The sequence below is a fragment of the Pelobates fuscus genome, chromosome 1 (genome assembly GCF_036172605.1).
Source record: "Pelobates fuscus isolate aPelFus1 chromosome 1, aPelFus1.pri, whole genome shotgun sequence".
Taxonomy (NCBI): domain Eukaryota; kingdom Metazoa; phylum Chordata; class Amphibia; order Anura; family Pelobatidae; genus Pelobates; species Pelobates fuscus.
This window is the reverse complement of record NC_086317.1, coordinates 267584857-267606957: the sequence shown is the minus strand read 5'-3', so window position 1 is coordinate 267606957 and position 22101 is coordinate 267584857. Positions and strand designations below refer to the sequence as shown.

The 22101-nt window shown below is 43.5% G+C and overlaps 1 protein-coding gene across 1 annotated transcript in view; it reads left to right on the top strand.

Moving 5' to 3' along the window:
- TMEM132E (transmembrane protein 132E) overlaps window positions 1-6021 on the top strand; it is a 447844-nt gene extending 441823 nt beyond the window's left edge. Inside the window, exons 8-9 of the mRNA XM_063457191.1 lie at window positions 527-718; window positions 3217-6021. Coding sequence (XP_063313261.1) covers window positions 527-718; window positions 3217-4272 — 1248 coding nt within the window. The 3' untranslated portion in view covers window positions 4273-6021. The remainder of the gene's footprint in view (window positions 1-526; window positions 719-3216) is intronic.
- Window positions 6022-22101: the final 16080 nt, after the last annotated feature.

Below are 22101 nucleotides of genomic sequence, written 5' to 3'. Positions count from 1 at the left end.
TCCACATTGACTGTCTCTCTTCAGTGGCCGGGACTACAAATTCCATGTCTTTCTCATTCATTTAGAGAACCTTTAAGGCAGTAACCCTGAATCTAATAACCTCTTAACCCCAAGCCACAAAAGCATAACTATGTTATGCTTATCCAGAACCCCTCAAATACCCCAATGTGGGAATACACTCTTCTAAATGTGTCATTAGTTCATTGATGACTATGACAGTGTATCCAGTGCTGCAATGACATTCGGCATCATCCACACCACTAGTGCTGCAAACATTTTAACTTGACTTTTTGTTATAGAGCTTTTTAAAGGGAATAGCATACAATTTATTGCCTAATATCATCTAATTATAAGAATTATTTGTCTAACCCTTTTCTCAAGTCAGCGTATAATCAGCAAACTGTGCAATTCTTGGTATTTTATACAGTCTCCACTTTAAAATTGGGCAAATTGCCATGACAACTCGTAGGCATGTTTTCATTATTCCTTTTTTAACATGTGTGCATCACTCTTACACTATTGACAGGTGGTGTCCCCTCTAATGGAGGCAGTATTAGGAGAAACACTCATTACAGTGACAAATGAAAAGGTCAGCATTATGGAGCTGCGGGCACAGGTGATATCTGGATTATCCCTCTCACTCCATCCTAGTCCTGGCAACAGCCACACTATTATAGCAAAAACCAGTGCACAGCACATACTGAGATTCCCAAAACAGGTACGTGAATCAGACAACATGACAAGCAAAATGCTGATACATCATTTTTGCATTTTATACAACTAAAACATAATGGCACAATACAGTTTCTTTGATTTTAACTGCAAGTGATCCTCTTTCATGCAAAATAAAGGTATTTGGAATATATTAGCAAGAAAATTATTTCTTAACATACTATTTTAACAAATTGATCCCAACAATTGCATTCCTGCTGTTAAGAAATTATTTTAAGTGATTTAAAGAAATGCCCAAAATTAAAGGGACGTCATTGGATGTCACACACATCACAAAGGTGCCTTGTTTATGTAGAAGATATGCCAAAGAGGCTTGCAACATGTTATATCGCAATCTTAACTTTTAAACCTGTTACTGAAACATCATAAAAAAAGAACTAGCTTTATTTTCTTTTGCATACAACTTACCCAACCTGTGATGCAATTCACTACTGGTTTAACCCCTTAAGGACCAAACTTCTGGAATAAAAGGGAATCATGACATGTCACACATGTCATGTGTCCTTAAGGGGTTAAATAATTATTCTTATTTGCATTATGTGATAATTAAAGGGTTACACCAACCACCATGAACACTGTACATTCAAAGTAATTGTTACTTGCATGTTGGGGATGCAAAAATCTCCCCCCTTGCAGGCAAATAATCTTCAAAGGGAAGATAGTTTTTCCCTCCCCTACATGAATATATAAATATAGATACATATCAATATTATTATTTTTTTAAATAAAAAACTCTCATCCTCCCTCCCCTTCCAACTTCCAGCTCAGATTGTGAGCATGTACGCTGAGTTGGCGAGTGGTCCAATCACACGCTTCTCTATGAGATGCCTGTGATTGGACCGCACAATTTCAGAGCTGATGACAGGAGGGGGAGTGGAGATCAGTGCCAGGAATTTTGCACAGCACTGGATGTCAGTTGAGTTTTAAAGGGTTTTTTTGGGGGGGGAGGGGCTAGGGGTTGGAGAAACCCTTTAAAAGAGCTGAAGGTATTTTCAGACATCTCAACTGTTGGATTAGGACGGGCAGTGAATGACTACATGCATGTTTGTGCATTCTCACACTATCACTACTATGGTCAGAAATACTAAAGCAATGGAAAAAACAAGGTATATAGGCACTCGCTATAACGTGATAGATCAGTGAGGGCTGCTGTATACAATTCAAGGATTCCCAAACCTTGTGTATTAGTGAAACAGAGAATATAAAATATGGCGTGTACTGCGCCCAAGGGTAATACGTACATACACCTCTGAGAGGGAGAGTTGGTAAATACCTCGGATTAATAAAACAGAGAAAAAATAATAGTGCAATACAGTATATTACAGTGCAAATATTTGTGCTGGATAACTGTAGGAAAATCACTCACATAGGGTAGAGCTATATAAGAGCTCTACTTTATTCAGCATGGATGGTATAATCCCCGTCTAAGGATACAGGATGGTAAAGATGGTATTGGTCCTCCAGATGCAAAATGTAAATAAAAGAGAGAAGCACTCTGATAGTGTAGTAAGTACTGTAAACCAGGGTAATAGAATAAAGTATTGTACTTACAATTTTTAGAGCAAGACCTGCTCTAGTAATCACAGCATGGGTGGTACTATCCCCACCTAAGGATATGATGGCACCAGGTAGTCAACAGGAAATCAAATGTAGATAAAATAATAAAGGATAAATGTCTAAATGTAATAAAATAGACTATTTATTTATAAAATTATAACATATAAGAGTAAAAGTACAAAGTTTGATAAAGCCTCTGGAGAGGCGAAACGCGTCAAGTGGGACCCCCTTCTTTTGGACATTTGTACTTTTACTCTTATATGTTATAATTTTATAAATAAATAGTCTATTTTATTACATTTAGACATTTATCCTTTATAATTTTATCTACATTTGATGTCCTGTTGACTACCTGGTGCCATCATATCCTTAGGTGGGGATAGTACCACCCATGCTGTGATTACTAGAGCAGGTCTTGCTCTAAAAATTGTAAGTACAATACTTTATTCTATTACCCTGGTTTACAGTACTTACTACACTATCAGAGTGCTTCTCTCTTTTATTTACATTTTGCATCTGGAGGACCAATACCATCTTTACCATCCTGTATCCTTAGACGGGGATTATACCGTCCACGCTGAATAAAGTAGAGCTCTTATATAGCTCTACCCTATGTGAGTGACTTTCCTACAGTTATCCAGCACAAATATTTGCACTGTAATATACTGTATTGCACTATTATTTTTTCTCTGTTTTATTACTCCGAGGTATTTACCAACTCTCCCTCTCAGAGGTGTATGTACGTATTACCCTTGGGCGCCGTATACGCCATATTTTATATTCTCTGTAATACTAAAGCAATATATATAAAATAAGACATATATAGATATAATCTCTATTTGTGTTCCTAGCCTTGACATTACATCTGTTGAATCCTATATTATTTTAATGCTGACATCACTGATAATCTTTTTATTCCTCTTGCAGGAGGCACTATTAAATCTTTGGCTTATATTCAGTGATGGATCCTCAGCTCCTCTCTCACTCTATGACCCCAAAGACTATACACTAGCTTTGAGCAGCTTGGATGAGAGGGTGATCTCTGTGAGCCCTGAACGTTCATTTCCATTGGTAACAGCTGGAGAAGAGCAAGGCACTGGCTCGTTTATACGAGTGGAGATGATAATAAATGAGAGCTGTCAAAAAATAAAGCGAAGAAGCATACTCTCTACAGCAACAGCTCTTGTACAGGTTATATTTGGCCCAGATGAACCAGGAGATGAAGATGAACCCGGGAAATTGGTTAGTGTGGTTCCACCACATTTCAAAGAAACAACTGGCACAACATCCCTCCCTCCCCTCTCCACACCAGTGGAAGATCACAGCTCACATGGTTCTGGGGAATATCCTTTACCAATTCCAACACTCTTTCCACAACTACCTAGAGGGCTGACAGATCTAGAGATTGGAATGTATGCTCTACTTGGAGTTTTTTGTCTGGCCATTTTGGTGTTCCTTATTAACTGCATTGTATTCGTTTTAAAGTACCGCCACAAGAGGGTGCCACCAGAGGGTCAAGCTAACCCTGATCATTCTCATCACTGGGTTTTCCTTGGAAATGGGCAGCCCCTAAGGGCAAGAGGAGAATTATCACCACAACCTGAAAGTCTTGTTAACCCTTTAGAGCCAGGAGCCTTACCACCTCATCATGCTTCCTGTTGCAGAGGGGAGGCAAGAGGTAGCAGTAGCAACAGCAGTTCTCAGGCTAGTGTGCAAAGCCAGTCTCATGGACGAGGGGATGGCTCCTCTGGTGGGGGTGGCTCAAGTCGGGAAGCAAGTGAGGACCCACTAAGTTCTTCTCCCACATCCAAGCGGAAGCGAGTGAAGTTTACCACTTTTACTAGCTTGCCCAGTGAAGGGAGTGTTTATGATGCAGTACCAGGGACAGAGGAAAATGATCTTGAGTGGGTTTGCCGGGACATGGGACTACGAGATCCACAGGAACTTAGAGACTACATCAGGAGGGTCAGAGACATGGCATAGCCTTGGCATCTGGTGAGACAATATAATGGACAAAGATGCGCAAACATGCACCCAAAAGACTATTGCTTTCTCCCAAACTGAGAATGGGATTAAGTCCACTTTTTGTGTCTCTATATTTATGTATTCAGATTCATATACAGCCATTCATCCCTTTTTCTTCAGCCATCTTCACATTCATCAATCAACATTATTGGCGTCATCATTTTGTTTTTCTCTTTTTAAAGTACATTACCACAATCACATATACATCTGGGCATAAAATAAGAGCATGTTATCTGCCTATGTCTCTGTATACTGTGAAATGGAGAAATGCATATTGCTATGGCTCCAACATGTTAGCATCATCATATTTAACATAAAACTAAATATGTGCAAATGAGGTTCTCAGAAGAAGGGATTCTGGATGGAAAAGTACAGTCAATCTGACCGGTTACTTGGCTTTAACCCTAAGCACATAACCATCATGACATCATGAAGCCTGGCTTTCACTTGCTAGGAAATCATTGTTGATTGTCTACACATTCAACTAGAGCATTAAAAGTGTGTTTTTCTCACTTAAACACAGACACAAATGGAAAATCCCATACACATGGATAGAAGGAGAAGCCAATACCAATCTATAGCTACATTTCAAGACAATGAATGTTCTATATTATGGAAAACAAATATAAAATGTCAATGTACAAAAGTGAAATGTTGGAAAGGGAACATAATCAAAGGATTATTTCATAACACAATGAATTTTATACTCTTTGATTTCCTGATAATGCATATTGGTAAAATCAGGAATGTCAGCATTTAATGTATGGAAAATACCCAGTTACTACCCTGCAGTAAAACAATGGAATGGTCAAACATACAGCAACAGAGTAAAGTAGCAGCTCAAATGTGACAGGAAATCTCTCAGGGGACACGAGCAGCTGAAGCAGCTTGTCACCTACTAATCTTGGTGACAGTGCTATGGCACAAGTGCGGTTGTTTCTAGTTTATTGAACAGTCCAATATGTAAAGTCAAAATGTGACCATTTCCAAGGACTGTAATATGGGTGCAATGTTATTGTATCATGGCATTTGATGGCTTGCTTTACTAATACATTGTTCAAAAGGTATAAAGGTTATTTGGCCACTTTGGTTAGTGCAGCAGCATAATGTCACATCTACAGAAATGTATGCCATTTATATTTAGTAAAATTTATTTCATTTTTATCATATTTAGGCGGCTAGCTAATCCATCCAAAATGAATCCTTGATTCTATGAGTCAGTGTTCCACTTGCCTGGTGTTCAATTTGAAGAGTTCTTGTAATAGGATTTCTTTGAACAAAACCCTAAACCTTGTATATGTCACTTTATTTTATTATAAGAGCATTGATTTATTTCCTAATTTGATTTTATCGGGAAGGGATTTCTATATTTTCAAAGTATTTCAATACCCACCAGAATACTTAACTGCATAGGAAAGATTTGTTTTGTTTTTTTCTCCCTTTTCTTTCCTGGACAATTCATTGAGCCTGCTGGTTAAAGAACACTCTCCTGTGTCGGGTGAAGCAACATACTGCAATGAGAATGGAGAAGAAAATCAGTGCAGAGCTAACAGGACCAAGAAGCAAATCTGCAGGGAGAGAGCTTTTAACATGCAGAATGTGTGGGTGCAAAAAGAGGGTTATCTTTATATAAGACATGTATGTCTTGAATTTAAACACCATTGTGTCAAATGTTCCTAAATCAATAAATAGGAAAATAAAATTTGACAGTGCACCAAAACCTGAATGGTACCTGTGTCTTCGTTCTTTGAGACAATGTTCCTGTATTTGTTAATGCTGGTTAATTCTGTGGGTGCTAGAATGGTATAAAACACACTGTTTGGACCTCAAACACTCAATATATAATTTTTGAGTTATCCCCTGAACATTTTAAGGCCTTGGCTTGTTGACTTAATATCATGTTGTCAAATCAAGTTAATTTTGCTTCTGCTAGTAAGACTCTAAAAAAACTTTTATTTTTCTGAATGAGAGGAGATTTCAGTCTAAAAGGTGAGAGGTCCATCGGAAATGAGAGATCCTATATGTCATCGTATATGTTCAGTAGATATGAAATTTTTTACCTAATTTTCTAAAAAAAAAAAAAAGGTTGTTAGACTAACTTTTTTGTCATTAAAATAAATGGTACTGTGTGATTTATTGTTATTTAGTGTAGCTTGAAGGTTGGAAGCATCCTTGTTCTTTACTATAAACCATAACTTCATATATCCCTTCTGTAAGCTGTCTTGCAATTATCATCTAATCATGTAAAGAATGTTTATGGTATGAAGGTGAAATAATCTGGTTACATATACCTGGAACATAGCTTTATCCCCACAAATAATCTGCACATGAGTTCTTTATTATGCGTGATAGACTTACACACATGCCTGCCTATATAGCTCGTTCTAGTATGTATCTCAGCCTTCAAACCTCTTGTGTCTGTAATCCATTATTTTATCCAGTTCCCTTTGTAGCCCAGCTCAAATTCTGTCTGTCTCATTTTAACATACCAACCACATAATATAATCCCCCAAGTCATCCTCCTCCTGATTTAGGCCTCGATATATAATGGTTGGATACAATTTCCAAAAGATTTAATATTTTTGGCTGAACTTTTAAAATATTTTTTTCAACATAAAAAATGTATCAATATATAAAAACTGTCACAATATTACAAATTTGAAAGATTTTTCATAATATTAAATTATTTTACAATACTGATAAGAGGACAATGATTGGTCAGCAGCCTAGCTCACGTTAATTTCTCACTAGCTCAGCTACAACAAATACTTCCAATCATAGAGGAAGTTTGTGAAAGGCAGAAATATGGCTAACATGTGTGAAAGGATTAACATTTTAATATGTTACAACTGAATACAGACAGACAACTTAGAGCGCTCATGTCCCAAGGTAAGGTGCATGGAACATTGGACCCTTGGGCCCAGAAGTGTAGCGTCTGTTACAAGAGGTGCATGTGTGTGTATGGGGGGAGGGGAGGGGTGCTATGCTGCAAAGAGCTGAATTTTTGTAATTTTTTTTTTTTGAAGATTTGATCATGGAGGAAAAAAAACTATAAATGCAGTTAAACTGGTTTGGAGTCTATGGTGTTCTTTTAATATTGAATCAAGTAAATATATTGTTATGGGTTACTTTAAAATAATAACTTTTATACTCTAAAGACTTTTTAAGATTATTGACTAAACATTTAGACTAAAAAGTAGGATGTATTCAAACTAATGTAACATCTAATAACATAAAACATTAAAAAAACAAACATTTGAGAGAAGAAAATAAAAGCAGAAAGGTTAAATCAGATTTAATAAAAACAAATATATAAAATACAATTACAAATTTAGTAAGTAGAACTAGCAGCATTATTTCAAAACAAATATACAACTAGAACGAATATAATAAAACGTGGTAATAAATAAAACTCACAAAACAGAACAAATTCAAAATTCAAATCAAATTGCCATAAAGTGAAACAATTTCCAATATTTAAGAAGGAAGACCTTAAAGATGGAATCTATTTATCCATTGAACAATCAGATTATCTATTTTTGAGAAGTCATACATTCTGAACCATGTGTTGTCTTCTATTTACAACAGACTAAATGTTAGCTGTAGGGCTATATCTTTTGTTTTTTGTTACCAATATCTTTCTTCATTAGGATTTCAAAATATATTTATCACAGAATATTGTGTAATGTATAGCATGCAAAAATGCATTAAAATTGTAGATGATGCTCAGAGGCATACCTAGGGTCTCCAGCTCCCTTGGCGAGGAACCGTATCGGTGCCCCCTGCTGCCCCCAACATGAAAAAGCAAAAACTTAATTTTTTTAGAACAGGGTTTTCCATCTTGTAAAGGAAATCTAAAAAAATTAGATCTAGCATTATATTTTATTTCCTCATCCTCCCTGTCCCATAAAAAAAAGTGAATAAAGAGGAATTGAAAGTTCCTGAGGTGTCTTAGGAACAGAGTCCTGTCAGTTACCCAAAGTCCCCCTCTCTATATGAAACCACTACAAGGAGAACTCTATCAGCTAGCACACATGAAATCGCAAATCTTCATATACAATGCTTTCTCAATAATCGCAATAATGGGTTTGCTCTAATGAATCTGTGTTATTAGCTTTAAATCATAAATATATATTTACACTTTGGTGATGATGGTAATGTGCCAGTGGAATGCTTGTCACTAGAGATGTTGCGAACATAAAATTTTCCGTTTGCGAACGGCGAATGCGAATTTCCGCAAATGTTCGCGAACGGGTGAACCGGGTGAACCGCCATAGACTTCAATAGGCAGGCGAATTTTAAAACCCACAGGGACTCTTTCTGGCCACAATAGTGATGGAAAAGTTGTTTCAAGGAGACTAACACCTGGACTGTGGCATGCCGGAGGGGGATCCATGGCAAAACTCCCATGGAAAATTACATAGTTGATGCAGTCTGGTTTTAATCCATAAAGGGCAAAAATCACCTAACATTCCTAAATTGTTTGGAATAACGTGCTTTAAAACATCAGGTATGATGTTGTATCGATCAGGTAGTGTAAGGGTTACGCCTGCTTCACAGTGACAGACCAACCTCCCCGTTTAACGCACCGCAAACAACCGCAAACAGTCCATTTGCACAACTGCAAACTCCCCATTTGCACAAGGTTGGATACCAAGCTAGCCATGTCCCATTCCTTGTCCTCACTGATGTCATTGAAGGTCTCTTCCTCCACCCAGCCACGTACAACACCAAGGGTCCCCGAAAGGTGACAACAAGCCCCCTGGGACGCCTGCTGTGTTTGGTCTTCCACCTCCTCAAAGCCACCTTCCTCCTTTGACTCCTCTTCTTCAGACTCTTCTCTCTGCATTGCCTCTCTCTGCGTTATTATAAGGTGTGTTAAGAAGTACTATTCCTATCAGTTTAATCCCTGTTACGTGCCCTATCAGGGGACGTGTATATGGCATCGATTTTAGGAACCGGGAGATGGAAAAAGATGCTTGATCGGTCCTCCTACTTCAAATTTGGGGCAATGCGTGTGCAATCTAATGCACCACCAGATAGGAGTAGTACTAGTACAATGCGTGTGCAATCTAATGCACCACCAGATAAGTAGTACTATTCTTATCAGTTTAATCCCTGTTACGTCCCCCTCATCAGGCTTTTTTTAGTCGAATGTATCGCCCACTGTCAGTCCCTTCGGGATCCATCCCTAATTCATCTTAATAAAGGTGAGGTAATCTAGACTTTTTTGACCTAGGCGACTTCTCTTCTCAGTGGCAATACCTCCTGCTGCACTGAAGGTCCTTTCTGACAGGACACTTGAAGCGGGGCAGGCCAAAAGTTCTATCGCAAATTGGGATAGCTCAGGCCACAGGTCAAGATGCACACCCAGTAGTCAAGGGGTTCATCGCTCCTCAGAGTGTCGATATCTGCAGTTAAGGCGAGGTAGTCTGCTACCTGTCGGTCGAGTCGTTCTCTGAGGGTGGACCCCGAAGGGCTGTGGCGATGCGTAGGACTTAAAAAGCTCTGCATGTCCTCCATCAACAACACGTCTGTAAAGCGTCCTGTCCTTGCCGGCGTGGTCGTGGGAGGAGGAGGATTACTTTCACCTCTTCCCCTCTTTGATTCCTGTTGTGCTGTGACATCACCCTTATACGCTGTATAAAGCATACTTTTTAATTTATTTTGGAACTGCTGCATCCTTTCCGACTTGCGGTAATTCGGTAACATTTCAGGCACTTTCTACCTATACCGGGGGTCTAGTAGCGTGGACACCCAGTACAGGTCGTTCTCCTTCAGCCTTTTTATACGAGGGTCCCTCAACAGGCACGACAGCATGAAAGACCCCATTTGCACAAGGTTGGATGCCGAGCTACTCATGTCCCGTTTCTCGTCCTCAGTGATCTCACTGAAGGTATGTTCTTCCCCCCAGCCACGTACAACACCACGGGTACCAGATAGGTGACAACGAGCACCCTGGGATGCCTGTTGTGGTTGGTCTTCCTCTTCCTCCTCAAAGCCACATACCTCCTCTGACTCCTCTTCCTCACAATCCTCTTCCAGCGTTTCCGCAGGTCCAGCAAGCAATGCTGATAAGGCTGTTTCTGGTGGTGATGGTGACCACAACTATTCCTCTTCAAGCTCATCTACGGCCTGATCCAGCACTCTTCGCAGGGCACGCGCCAGGAAGAAAACAAATGGTATGATGTCACTGATGGTGCCTTCGGTGCGACTGACTAGGTTTGTCACCTCCTCAAAAGGACGCATGAGCCTACAGGCATTGCGCATGAGCGTCTAGTAACGTGGCAAAAAAATTCCCAGCTCCCCAGAGGCTGTCCTAGCACCCCGGTCATACAAATAGTCATTAACGGCCTTTTCTTGTTGGAGCAGGTGGTCTAACATTAGGAGTGTTGAATTCCAACGTGTCGGGCTGTCGCAAATAAAGCGCCTCACTGGCATGTTGTTTCGGCGCTGGATATCTGAAAAGTGCGCCATGGCCATGTAGGAAAGCCTGAAATGGCCACACACCTTCCTGGCCTGCTTCAGGACATCCTGTAAGCCTGGGTACTTATGCACAATGCGTTGTACGATCAGATTACACACATGTGCCATGCACGGCACATGTGTCAACTTGCCCAACTTCAATGCCGCCAACAAATTTGATCCATTGTCACAAACCACTTTGCCGATATCCAGTTGCTCCGGAGTCAGCCACTTTTCCACCTGTGCGTTCAGGGCGGACTGAAGTGCTTGTCCGGTGTGACTCTCTGCTTTCAAGCAAGTCAAACCCAAGACGGTGTGACACTGTTGTATCCGGGATGTGGAATAGTACCTAGGGAGCTAGGGGGGTGCCGTTGATGTGGAGCAAGACGCAGCAGCAGAAGAGGACTCAGCGGAGGAGGTTATGGAAGAGGATGGAGTAGGAGGAGTAGAGGAGGTGGCAGCAGGCCTGCCTGCAAGTCGTGGCGGTGTCACCAACTCCTCTGCAGAGCCACACATTCCATGCTTGGCAGCTGTCAGCAGGTTTACCCAATGCGCAGTGTAGGTGATATACCTGCCCTGACCATGCTTTGCAGACCAGGTATCAGTGGTCAGATGGACCCTTGCCCCAACACTGTGTGCCAGACATGCCATTACTTCCTTTTGCACAATCGAGTACAGGTTGTGGATTGCCTTTTGTGAAAAAAATTTTGTCCGGGTACCTTCCACTGCAGTGTCTCAATAGCCACAAATTTTTTGAATGCCTCAGACTCCACCAGCTTGTATGGTAAAAGCTGGCGGGCTAATAGTTCAGACAAGCCAGCTGTCAGATGCTGGGCAAGGGGGTGACTTTCTGACATTGGCTTCTTACGCTCAAACATGTCCTTGACAGACACCTGACTGTGGGCAGATGAGCGGGAACTGCTCAAGGCGAGAGGCGGAGTGGTGGATGGTTGAGAGGGGGCAAGGAGGACAGCAGTGGTTGACGTGGCTGAAGATGCTGGACCAGGAGGAGGATGGCGGCTTTGAGTTTGTGTGCTGCTTGTACTCATGTGTTGATCCCATAAGCGTTTGTGATGTGCGATCATGTGCCTACGCAAAGCAGTTATACCTAGGTGGTTGTTGGACTTCCCACGACTCAGTTTCTTTTGGCACAGGTTGCAAATGGCATCGCTGTTGTCAGAGGCAGACACACACAAAAAATGCCACACTGCTGAGCTCTGCAATGACGGCATTCTGGTGGTGGACACAGCATTCGTTGATTGGCGTGCTGTCGGGCTGACCCCGGGTGCCGATGCATGCTGTCTGACTGTGCCACTAGCTCCTTGCGACGACCTCCCCCTGCTTCCAACTCGTCTCCTCCTCCTCCTCTCCGTCTCCCCATCTGAACTTTCACCCTATTCTTCTTCTTGCCGAGCGGGCACCCATGTAACATCCATGGACGCATCCTCATCATCAACCACTTCACTTGTATCTGACAACTCAGCAAAGGAAGCAGCAGCGGGTACAACATCATCATCACACCGTACGTCCATGTGTGTACATCCTCTGGCAATAATGGTTGCGCATCACTCATTTCTTCAAACGGATGTGTAAATAACTCCTCTGACATACCAAGTGAAGCGGCTGTGGTGCTAGTGTTGGTGGTGGCGGCAGGCGGGTGAGTGGTATCTTGAGAGGTGCCCGAAGCTAAGCTGGAGGAGGATGGTGCGTCAAGGTTCTGAGCGGAAGCTGTAGAAGATTGGGTGTCCTGTGTTAGCCAGTCAACTATGTCCTCAGAATTTTTCAAGTTCAGGGTACGTGGCCTCTGAAAATTGGGCATTATTCTAGGGCAAAAGGGAATCACAGCACCACGACCACGACGGCCCCAGCGGGGTGGCCTCCCTCTGCCTGTCATTTTTTTTGGGATTAGTGGTACTATGCGTGCAAGCTACTGTGAGACCAGATATGAGTGGCAATGTGCACTGGCAGAGGTTTGCGGAGTAAACGCTGTAGGCCTGACACACCCGTTTGAAGACAAGTAACTGCTATTCAATCTATAACAGTGAAAAAAGTTTTTTGGTTTTAAATGCACGCTATTGTGACACCAGATATGAGTGGCCATGTGCACTGGCAGAGGTTGGCAGAGTACACGCTGTAGGCCTGTCACACCCACTTGAAGACAAGTAACTGCTATTCAATCTATAACAGTGAAAAAAGTTTTTGGGTTTTAAATGAAAACTATTGTGACACCAGAAATGAGTGGCAATGTGCACTTGCAGAGGTTGGCAGAGTACACGCTGTAGGCCTGTCACACCCACTTGAAGACAAGTAACTGCTATTCAATCTATAACAGTGAAAAAAGTTTTTGGGTTTTAAATGCACGCTATTGTGACACCAGATATGAGTGGCAATGTGCACTTGCAGAGGTTGGCAGCGTACACGCTGTAGGCCTGACACACCCGCTTGAAGGCAAGTAACTGCTATTCAATCTATAACAGTGAAAAAAGTTTTTTTGGTTTTAAATGCACGCTATTGTGACACCAGATATGAGTGGCAGTGTGAACTTGCAGAGGTTGGCAGAGTACATGCTGTAGGCCTGACACCCGCTTGCAGACAAGTAACTGCTATTCAATCTAAAACAGTGAAAAAAGTTTTGGGGTTTTAAATGAAAACTATTGTGACACCAGAAATGAGTGGCAATGTGTACTTGCAGAGGTTGGCAGAGTACACGCTGTAGGCCTGTCACACCCGCTTGAAGACAAGTAACTGCTATTCAATCTATAACAGTGAAAAAAGTTTTTTGGTTTTAAATGCACGCTATTGTGACACCAGATATTAGTGGCAATGTGCACTTGCAGAGGTTGGCAGCGTACACGCTGTAGGCCTGACACACCCGCTTGAAGGCAAGTAACTGCTATTCAATCTATAACAGTGAAAAAAGTTTTTTTGGTTTTAAATGCACGCTATTGTGACACCAGATATGAGTGGCAGTGTGAACTTGCAGAGGTTGGCAGAGTACATGCTGTAGGCCTGACACCCGCTTGCAGACAAGTAACTGCTATTCAATCTACAACAGTGAAAAAAGTTTTGGGGTTTTAAATGAAAACTATTGTGACACCAGAAATGAGTGGCAATGTGCACTTGCAGAGGTTGGCAGAGTACACACTGTAGGCCTGACACCCGCTTGCAGACAAGTAACTGCTATTCAATCTATAACAGTGAAAAAAGTTTTTTGGTTTTAAATGCACGCTATTGTGACACCAGATATGAGTGGCAATGTGCACTGGCAGAGGTTGACAGAGTACACGCTGTAGGCCTGACACACAGATGCTTGCAGACAACTAACTGCTATTCAATCTATTAAAGTGAAAAAAAAAATTTAGTTTTTAAATGCAAGCTATTGTGACACCAGATATGAGTGGTGGCACTGGGTAGGTGGGCACAGTATCCACTGTGAGCCTGACACAGAAGCTGGCAGGCAGGCAGGCAACTGCAATTAGATTACACAAAAAAAAGCAGACTGATGTTCTAGCCCTAAAAAGGGCTTTTTGGGGTGCTGTCCTTACAGCAGAGATCAGATGAGTCCTTCAGGACTGTAGTGGATACTGAATACACTAGCCTAGCTATTCATTTCCCTATCAAATGAGCAGTAGCTACACTTTCCCTCCTCTATCTAAGAATGCAGCTTCAGAATGAATCTAAAATGGATGCTGTACAGGAGGTGGGAGGGTCTGGAAGGGAGGGTCTGCTGCTGATTGGCTGGAATGTGTCTGCTGACTGTGAGGCACAGGGTCAAAGTTTAGTCAATGATGATGAATAGGGGGCGGATTGAACCGCGCATGTGTTCGCCCGCCGTGGCGAACACGCTATGTTCGCCGGGAACTATTTGCCGGCGAACAGTTCGGTACATCACTAGTTAGGACTCTATCAAATATTCTGTACTCTGCCCTTGGGTTTTTACGTCCAAGATGCATTATCTTGCACTTACCCACATTAAATGTCAGTTGCCACAACTCTGACCACTTTTCTAGTTTACCTAAATCATTAACCATTTGGCTTATCCCTCCTGGAACATCAACCCTGCTACATATCTTACATATCTCTGTATCATCAGCAAAAAGACATACCTTACCATCAAGACCTTCTGCAATATCACTAATAGAAATATGTAGAAACCCTTTAAAGGGACACACCAGGCACCCAGACCACTTCTGCCCATTGGAGTGGTCTGGGTGACAACTCCCACTTCCCTTAACCCTGAAAGTGTAATTATTGCAGTTTTCATAAACTGCAATATTTACCTTGAAGGGTTAAGTCCTTCTCTAGACAGCCACTAGAGGGACGTCCGGGTTCATATCACACAAAAAGTGTGCTAGAGGGACGTCCGGGTTCATATCACACAAAAAGTGTGCTATAATGACGCTGGATGTCCTCACGCTATGTGAGTACCTCTAGCGTCACTGAAATCCCCATAGGAAAGCATTAATCCCCATTATTCAATGCTTTCCAATGGGGAGGTTTTAACGCGCACGCGCATTAGGTCTCTCCCACCACCGGCCGTTTATGCTCAATAGTGACGTAGGTGGGGGAGGAGCGTGGGCGGACCCTGACTCAGCGCAGAGGGACAGCAACATGGGATGGGGAGGTGGGAGGGAGAGGGGACCTACAGTGCCAGGAAAACGGTTTGTTTTCCTGGCACTGGAGAGTCCCTTTAAGTCACTGCAATGATAGAAGAATACAAAATGAGCCCCAGATTATGTTTCACTGCATAGTGAACACCAATAATAGAATGCAAATAAGGCTCTCTGGGCTAAGATTTATTCTGCATTTCTTTCTAGATTATCTCACACAGTTATGGGCATAAATGAGTTAATGATGGTCTGGGTAAATTGCATTAAAAAAGAAAGGAGCTCACTTGAGTAACTAACAATACACATTGCTCATGATCTCTATGTGAATTGCACTTAGTAAACCAGGTCAGGTGCTCTGTGTGAACAATATGTATCTCTTCCAAGTTTAAAACAATATTCAGAAAAATCTGTATTTGAATCTAAACTACTAGTCAGTAGGCAGTAGCCATTTGACCCTTTAAGTTTTAAGCCGCCCTGAGCTACTATGGGAAGTAAATTAATGGAGTGAAATGAAATGCAGCAGGAAGTGAGAAGAAATAAACTTACTGTACCTGGCTGCCGCCCGTAGCTTGAAACCCGTTCTGGGAGAAGACTCCTGCCCTGCGCTATGACACGGCCGGGCCTCACCCTAGCGTTGCCGTGACTCCGCCTCCGCGTGACATCACGGAACGCGCGTACGTTACAGGGGAGGTCTGGAGGAGGAGCAAGTCTGTCCTACACTATGCGGCGCTACCGATCGCATAGTGAAGGATCGGATCAGGAGCAAACCTATTGGACGGCACGGCAGTGCAGCACGGAGGTGACAGAGCCTCAATATTGAGGCTTGATTAGGCACACCCGGCACACCCCGTGCGCACGCCTATGAGTAGACCATTGCTGTTTCAAAATGTATATTTTTAAAATGTATCAATAGTGACATTGTAACACTGTTATCTGTCATCAATCTCTTAATCACTCCTCACATGTACATGGGAGAGGAGGACCAGTAAGATGGGGGGGGGGGGTGGAGGACCACTAAGGGGTTGGGGAGAGAAGATCACTAAAGGAGGAGAGGGGGAGTGGAGAGGACCCCTGGGGGGGGAGACCACTAAGAGACAGGGAGGGGAGTGGAACACTGAGGGACATGTAAGAGAGGAGAGAAACTACTAAGGGACAGGGGGCAGGGGAGAGAAAGTACTAAGGGATGGAGGGGACATCTCTAAGGGAGGGGAGAGGAGGAGAGCGCACTAAGGGACAGGAGGGGAGGTGAGAGCACTAAGGGACAAGGGGGAGCTTTGATGCATGGGTGGGAAGAGCAATAATGGACTGGAGGGGATATCACTAAGGGACAGGGGGTCAACGGAGAGCACTAAGGGACAGGAGGGGAGGGAAGAGCACTAAGGGACAGGAGGGACAGGTGGGTAGAGCACCAATGGACTGAAGGGGAGGGGATATCACTAAGGGAAAGGGGGGAAAGAGAGAGCACTAAGGGACAGGAGGGGAGGGGATAGCACTAAGTATCATGAGGGGAGGGAAAAGCACTGAGGGACAGGAGGGAAGATCACTAATTGACATGAGGGGAGAGCACTATACTAAAATAAATAAAGAGCTCCCCCCCCTCAGCCCCTATCCTACCCCACAAATCCTCCTTTCACACTACATACATACACAATGCATCCTTACACATACACTGAATCTTACAATGCATCCCCACTCACCCACAGACACACCAAAAACACACAATGCATCCCTTATGCACACACACACACTGCTTCTCTACACACACACAGAAACAAAAGGCATCTCTTACACATAATCAATGCACACCTTGCAGACACACACTGCATTACATTACATACACATGTACACTCCACTCTCTGTTAGCGAACTCATGGGTGGGCCATGTAGGTGGACTTATGGGTGGGCATTGTAGGCATACTCAAGGTCAGGCCCAGAGGGAGCACTTTCCCCTGGCGAGGGAGCACTTTCCCCTGAGCTCTCTGCTCTGCACCCTCGCACACCACAGAGTGATGCTGGGAGCCGGAGCCATGTTTCTGGGAGCCGTGTTTCTGTCAGTGAATGTGTATTTAGAATGCGGGGCAAGACTTCGCTGAACACAAATATTAGTTTTTCAAAACAGTCAAATGTATCATAACAATGTTATCATCACTGAAAGTGCAGTTTGTGTGTGACAAATTAAAATACCGTATATACTCGAGTATAAGCCGAGTTTTTCAGCACATTTTTTGTGCTGAAAAACCCCAACTCGGCTTATACTCGAGTCAGAGTCTGTATTATGGCAATTTACATTGCCATAATACAGACTGGGGGAGAGGGGGGCTGGCAGAGCTGTACTTACCTTTCCTGCAGCTCCTGTCAGCTCTCTCCTCCTCCGCGCCGTCCGTTCAGCACCTCGGTCAGCTCCCAGTGTAAGTCTCGCGAGAGCCGCGGCGCTCGCGAGACTTACAGTGTGAGCTGACAGAGGGAGCTGCACGGACGGCGCGGAGGAGGAGAGAGCTGACAGGAGCTGCAGGAAAGGTAAGTACAGCTCTGCCAGCCCCCCTCTCCCCCCCACTGAACTGCCACTGGACCACCAGGGAAGGAGAGCCCCCCTCCCTGCCATATATCAAGCAGGGAGGGGGGACGAAAAAAAAAATATAAATTAAATAAGAAAAAAAATAATAATAAAAAAAAATAATAATAATAAAAAAAAGGGGTATAAGGACCACTATGGGAGGGGGGGGGGTGGGTTAAGGACCACTATGGGAGGGAGGGGGGTATAAGGACCGCTATGGGAGGGAGGGGGGGTATAAGGACCACTATGGGAGGGAGGGGGGGGGGTAAGGACCACTATGGGAGGGAGGGGGGGATAAGGACCACTATGGGAGGGAGGGGGGGGATAAGGACCACTATGGGAGGGAGGGGGGTATAAGGACCACTATGGGAGGGAGGGGGGATAAGGACCACTATGGGAGGGAGGGGGGGGGGGTAAGGACCACTATTGGAGGGAGGGGGGTATAAGGACCACTATGGGAGGGATGGGGGGTATAAGGACCACTATGGGAGGGGGTGGGATAAGGACCACTATGGGAGGGAGGGGGGGTATAAGGACCATTATGGGAGGGAGGGGGGGGGTATATGGACCACTATGGGAGGGATGGGGGGGGATAAGGAACACTATGGGAGGGAGAAGGGGGATAAGGACCACTATGAGAGGGGAGGGGGAAGTAAGGACCACTAGGGGAGGGGAGGGTAAGGACCACTAGGGGAGGGGTGAGTCAGGACCACTGGGGGGGGAGTGAAGGAACACGGGGGTGGGGAGGTAAGGACCACTGAGGGAGGAGGAGGGGAAGTCAGGACATATGGGGGGGGGAGGGGGCGGCAAAAAATGTTTTGCCTACGGCGGCAAATATCCTTGCACCGGCCCTGCACACACTGCATTCACACACTGCATTCATGCACACACACACTGCATTCATGCACACACACACTGCACTCATACACACACGCTGCACTCATACACACACACATACGCACACACTGCATTCATTATACACACACTGTAAATAAATATTCAATTAATATATTTTTTTTAGGATCTAATTTTATTTAGAAATTTACCAGTAGCTGCTGCATTTCCAGCCCTAGTCTTATACTCGAGTCAATAAGTTTTCCCAGTTTTTTGGGATAAAATTAGGGGCCTCGGCTTATATTCGGGTCGGCTTATACTCGAGTATATACGGTATGCATATATAATGAATATATTTATAAAAAAAGATACACATATATATATATATATATATGTGTGTGTATATATATATATATATATATATATGTAGATAAATACCGTCACTCCTTGATTTGTACAGCACATCAATTTATTGTCACAAGTCAGTCAACGTTTCAGTTCCTAGCTTGGAACTTTCATCAGGACATACAAGAGTAGCAATGACCAAGCAGGCTTTTATACAGAGTAAGATAAAATTAATTAGCACCCTCAGCTGCTCGTTAACTTGATTGGAGCTTGGACGCTTATTCAGATCACCTGGGTAATTCCCCTACAGATCGTAACACGGTCCGCCCCTTCCTAATGTGCTTTCGGCGTCACTGCGTTGCCACGGCAGCCGCTGAAAGTATTCGGCTATTGGCTTTGCCAGAGGTCGCTGATGTCAGTAGAAAGCACTTGATGGGTCCAGCCCATGTATCTCTCATGTGGGGAGCGTTGCCTAGGCAACCAAATTAAGCCAATCACCTTATACTAAAGCATGCTGGTATTCACATTGGGAACTTTCCGACCACACTGCACTTACATAAAATCCATAGGAGCTCTATGTTACGATCTGTGAGGGAATTACCCAGGTGATCTGAATAAGCGTCCAAGCTCCGGTATAGCTGATCAACTTAACAAGCAGCTGAGGGTGGTGAGTTGCTAATTAATTTTATCTTACTCTGTATAAAAGCCTGCTTGGCCATTGCTACTGTTGTATGTCCTAATGAAAGTTCCAAGCTAGGAAATGAAACGTTGACTGACGTGTGACAATGAATCGATGTGCTGTAGAAATCCAGGAGTGCCGGTATTTTTCTACTTTTATATCACAGTGTGGCTGGGCACCCGATATCATCTTGGCTGGAGGTAGGAGTGCTGAAGCTCTTTATTTTTATATATACATATATATAAAATTTAATTTTAATTTAATAACCTTTTTTTCAGAAGCAGGGAGACTGCCTGTCAGTTCAGGCAGTCCCCCTGCAGGCAGCACTATGGACGCCAATTGCGGCCATGTGACCACTCTTTCAGAGCGTTTACATGGCCCGCGGGGGCTTAATTTGCCGAGGGGAGACTGTCTGGGCTGTCAGACAGTCCCCCCAGAATGGGAGCAATACCGATCGCCGGCGGGGGAATAACAGCAATCAGGTAAGTACTAAGAATGCCACGGTCTTTAAGGACCGTTTTTGTCAGACGTACATAGTACGTCCGCGGTCCATAAGGTGTTAAGGTTACGCGGTTCTGCTCTCTGGAATGTATCACACAGTTTTAGTTAATTTTACCAAATACAGGAAACGTTAGCCTATCAAATTCGTCCCATCAAAAAGAACACTCTACAAATAAAATGCACCTGTTAATAAGAAACTCATTATATAACAAGAATAGGCTCAGGTATGAACAAACCATGTTAATTAGAGGATTTCAGCTATATAGAAAGCAATGGTTGTCAAAGTTAGTTTACTCTGCAAGTGTGTGCTTAAGACACAGATGCATTTGCTAAACTTGCTAAAGTAATACAAAATGTCATGATGTGTTTGCTGTTTTTACTGTTAGCAGTTATAATGAGTAATGCACTTAGTACAGGTGCAGGCAATCTTTTTTTACTATATACTATCTGACTACTTATACAACCTGCATGTTGTTTTTCGTTCTTTTTTTTCCCTCTGATTTGACAATAAATGGATTCTGTAATTCCTGAGCTATTTGGTCCTAATTCGGGTATAATTTATCTTTATTAAAGTTTGCCTTTATGTGTCTTATATACAGAACCAAGTATCTATATAGTATATAATAGTGTGTCTGTATTTATGTTTGTATGTCTATGACTATATATGTGTCTGCATATATTTTGGTATGCCTATACGTATATGCAGAGGCGGCTCTCTAATTAGGCGGTTTAGGCAGCCGCCTAAGGCCTCGCGCTGGCTGGGGCCTCGCGGCCACCGAAACCGCCTGTGGGCAGCCACTGCAGTGAGCAGAGCTGCAGACCATGTGTCTCACGAAAACCGGCCAATCAGAGAGTTGCCGTGGGTTACCATCCACTGATGGTCTTGCGAGATTACATGATCTGCAGCTCTGCGGAGCTGCAGACTGGAAGCAATGGCCACCGGACCACCAGGGAGCCCACTGGACCACCAGGGAAATTAAGGTAGGCTCTCTCTCAATCCACACCACACCACCCTCAGCCTCACCACCCCCCACCACCCTCAGCCTCACCACCACCCCCAGCATCACCACCCCCCACCACCCTCAGCATCACCACCCCCCCACCCCCCTCAGCCTCACCACCCCACCACCCTCAGTCTCACCACCACCCACCACCCTCAGCCTCACCACCCTCAGCCTCCCCACCACCCCCAGCCTCCCCACGCCCACCACCCTCAGCCTCACCACCATCAGCCTCACCACCCCCCACCACCCTCAGCCTCACCACCAGCCCCAGCCTCAGCACCCCCACCACCCTCAGCCTTCCCACAGGCATATGAAGACATAGACAAACACCAACAGGCATATAAAGAGGAACATACATACATGTACATTCGGACAGAAATACACAGGCACACATAGATAGGCATATATAAACATGCATATACAGGCACACATAGACAAAGCTGGCTCTCGGTCTTCTTTCAAAAATCTTTATTTCAATATTGTCAAATAAAAATTAACATTTCAGTTCCCTACTGGAACTTTCAGCAGAAAAAATTAGACATTTATCAACAGTAAAATGCCCACTTTCATGCATGCTACATATACAAATATATGATTAATAGGCAAATGTTCAAGAACAAAATCCACACTGTATAATAATCAATTGCCTATTACAGCTGCTGGGACTGAAGGTTGTACACCAAGTCCTACACAGCATATATCAGACAAAATCATAATAGAAACAAATGCAATTAGGGTCCTTTTCTGTCCCAGTCGTCCCCTGGAACAGCCTTTCAGGGCTAATATACAGCCAGA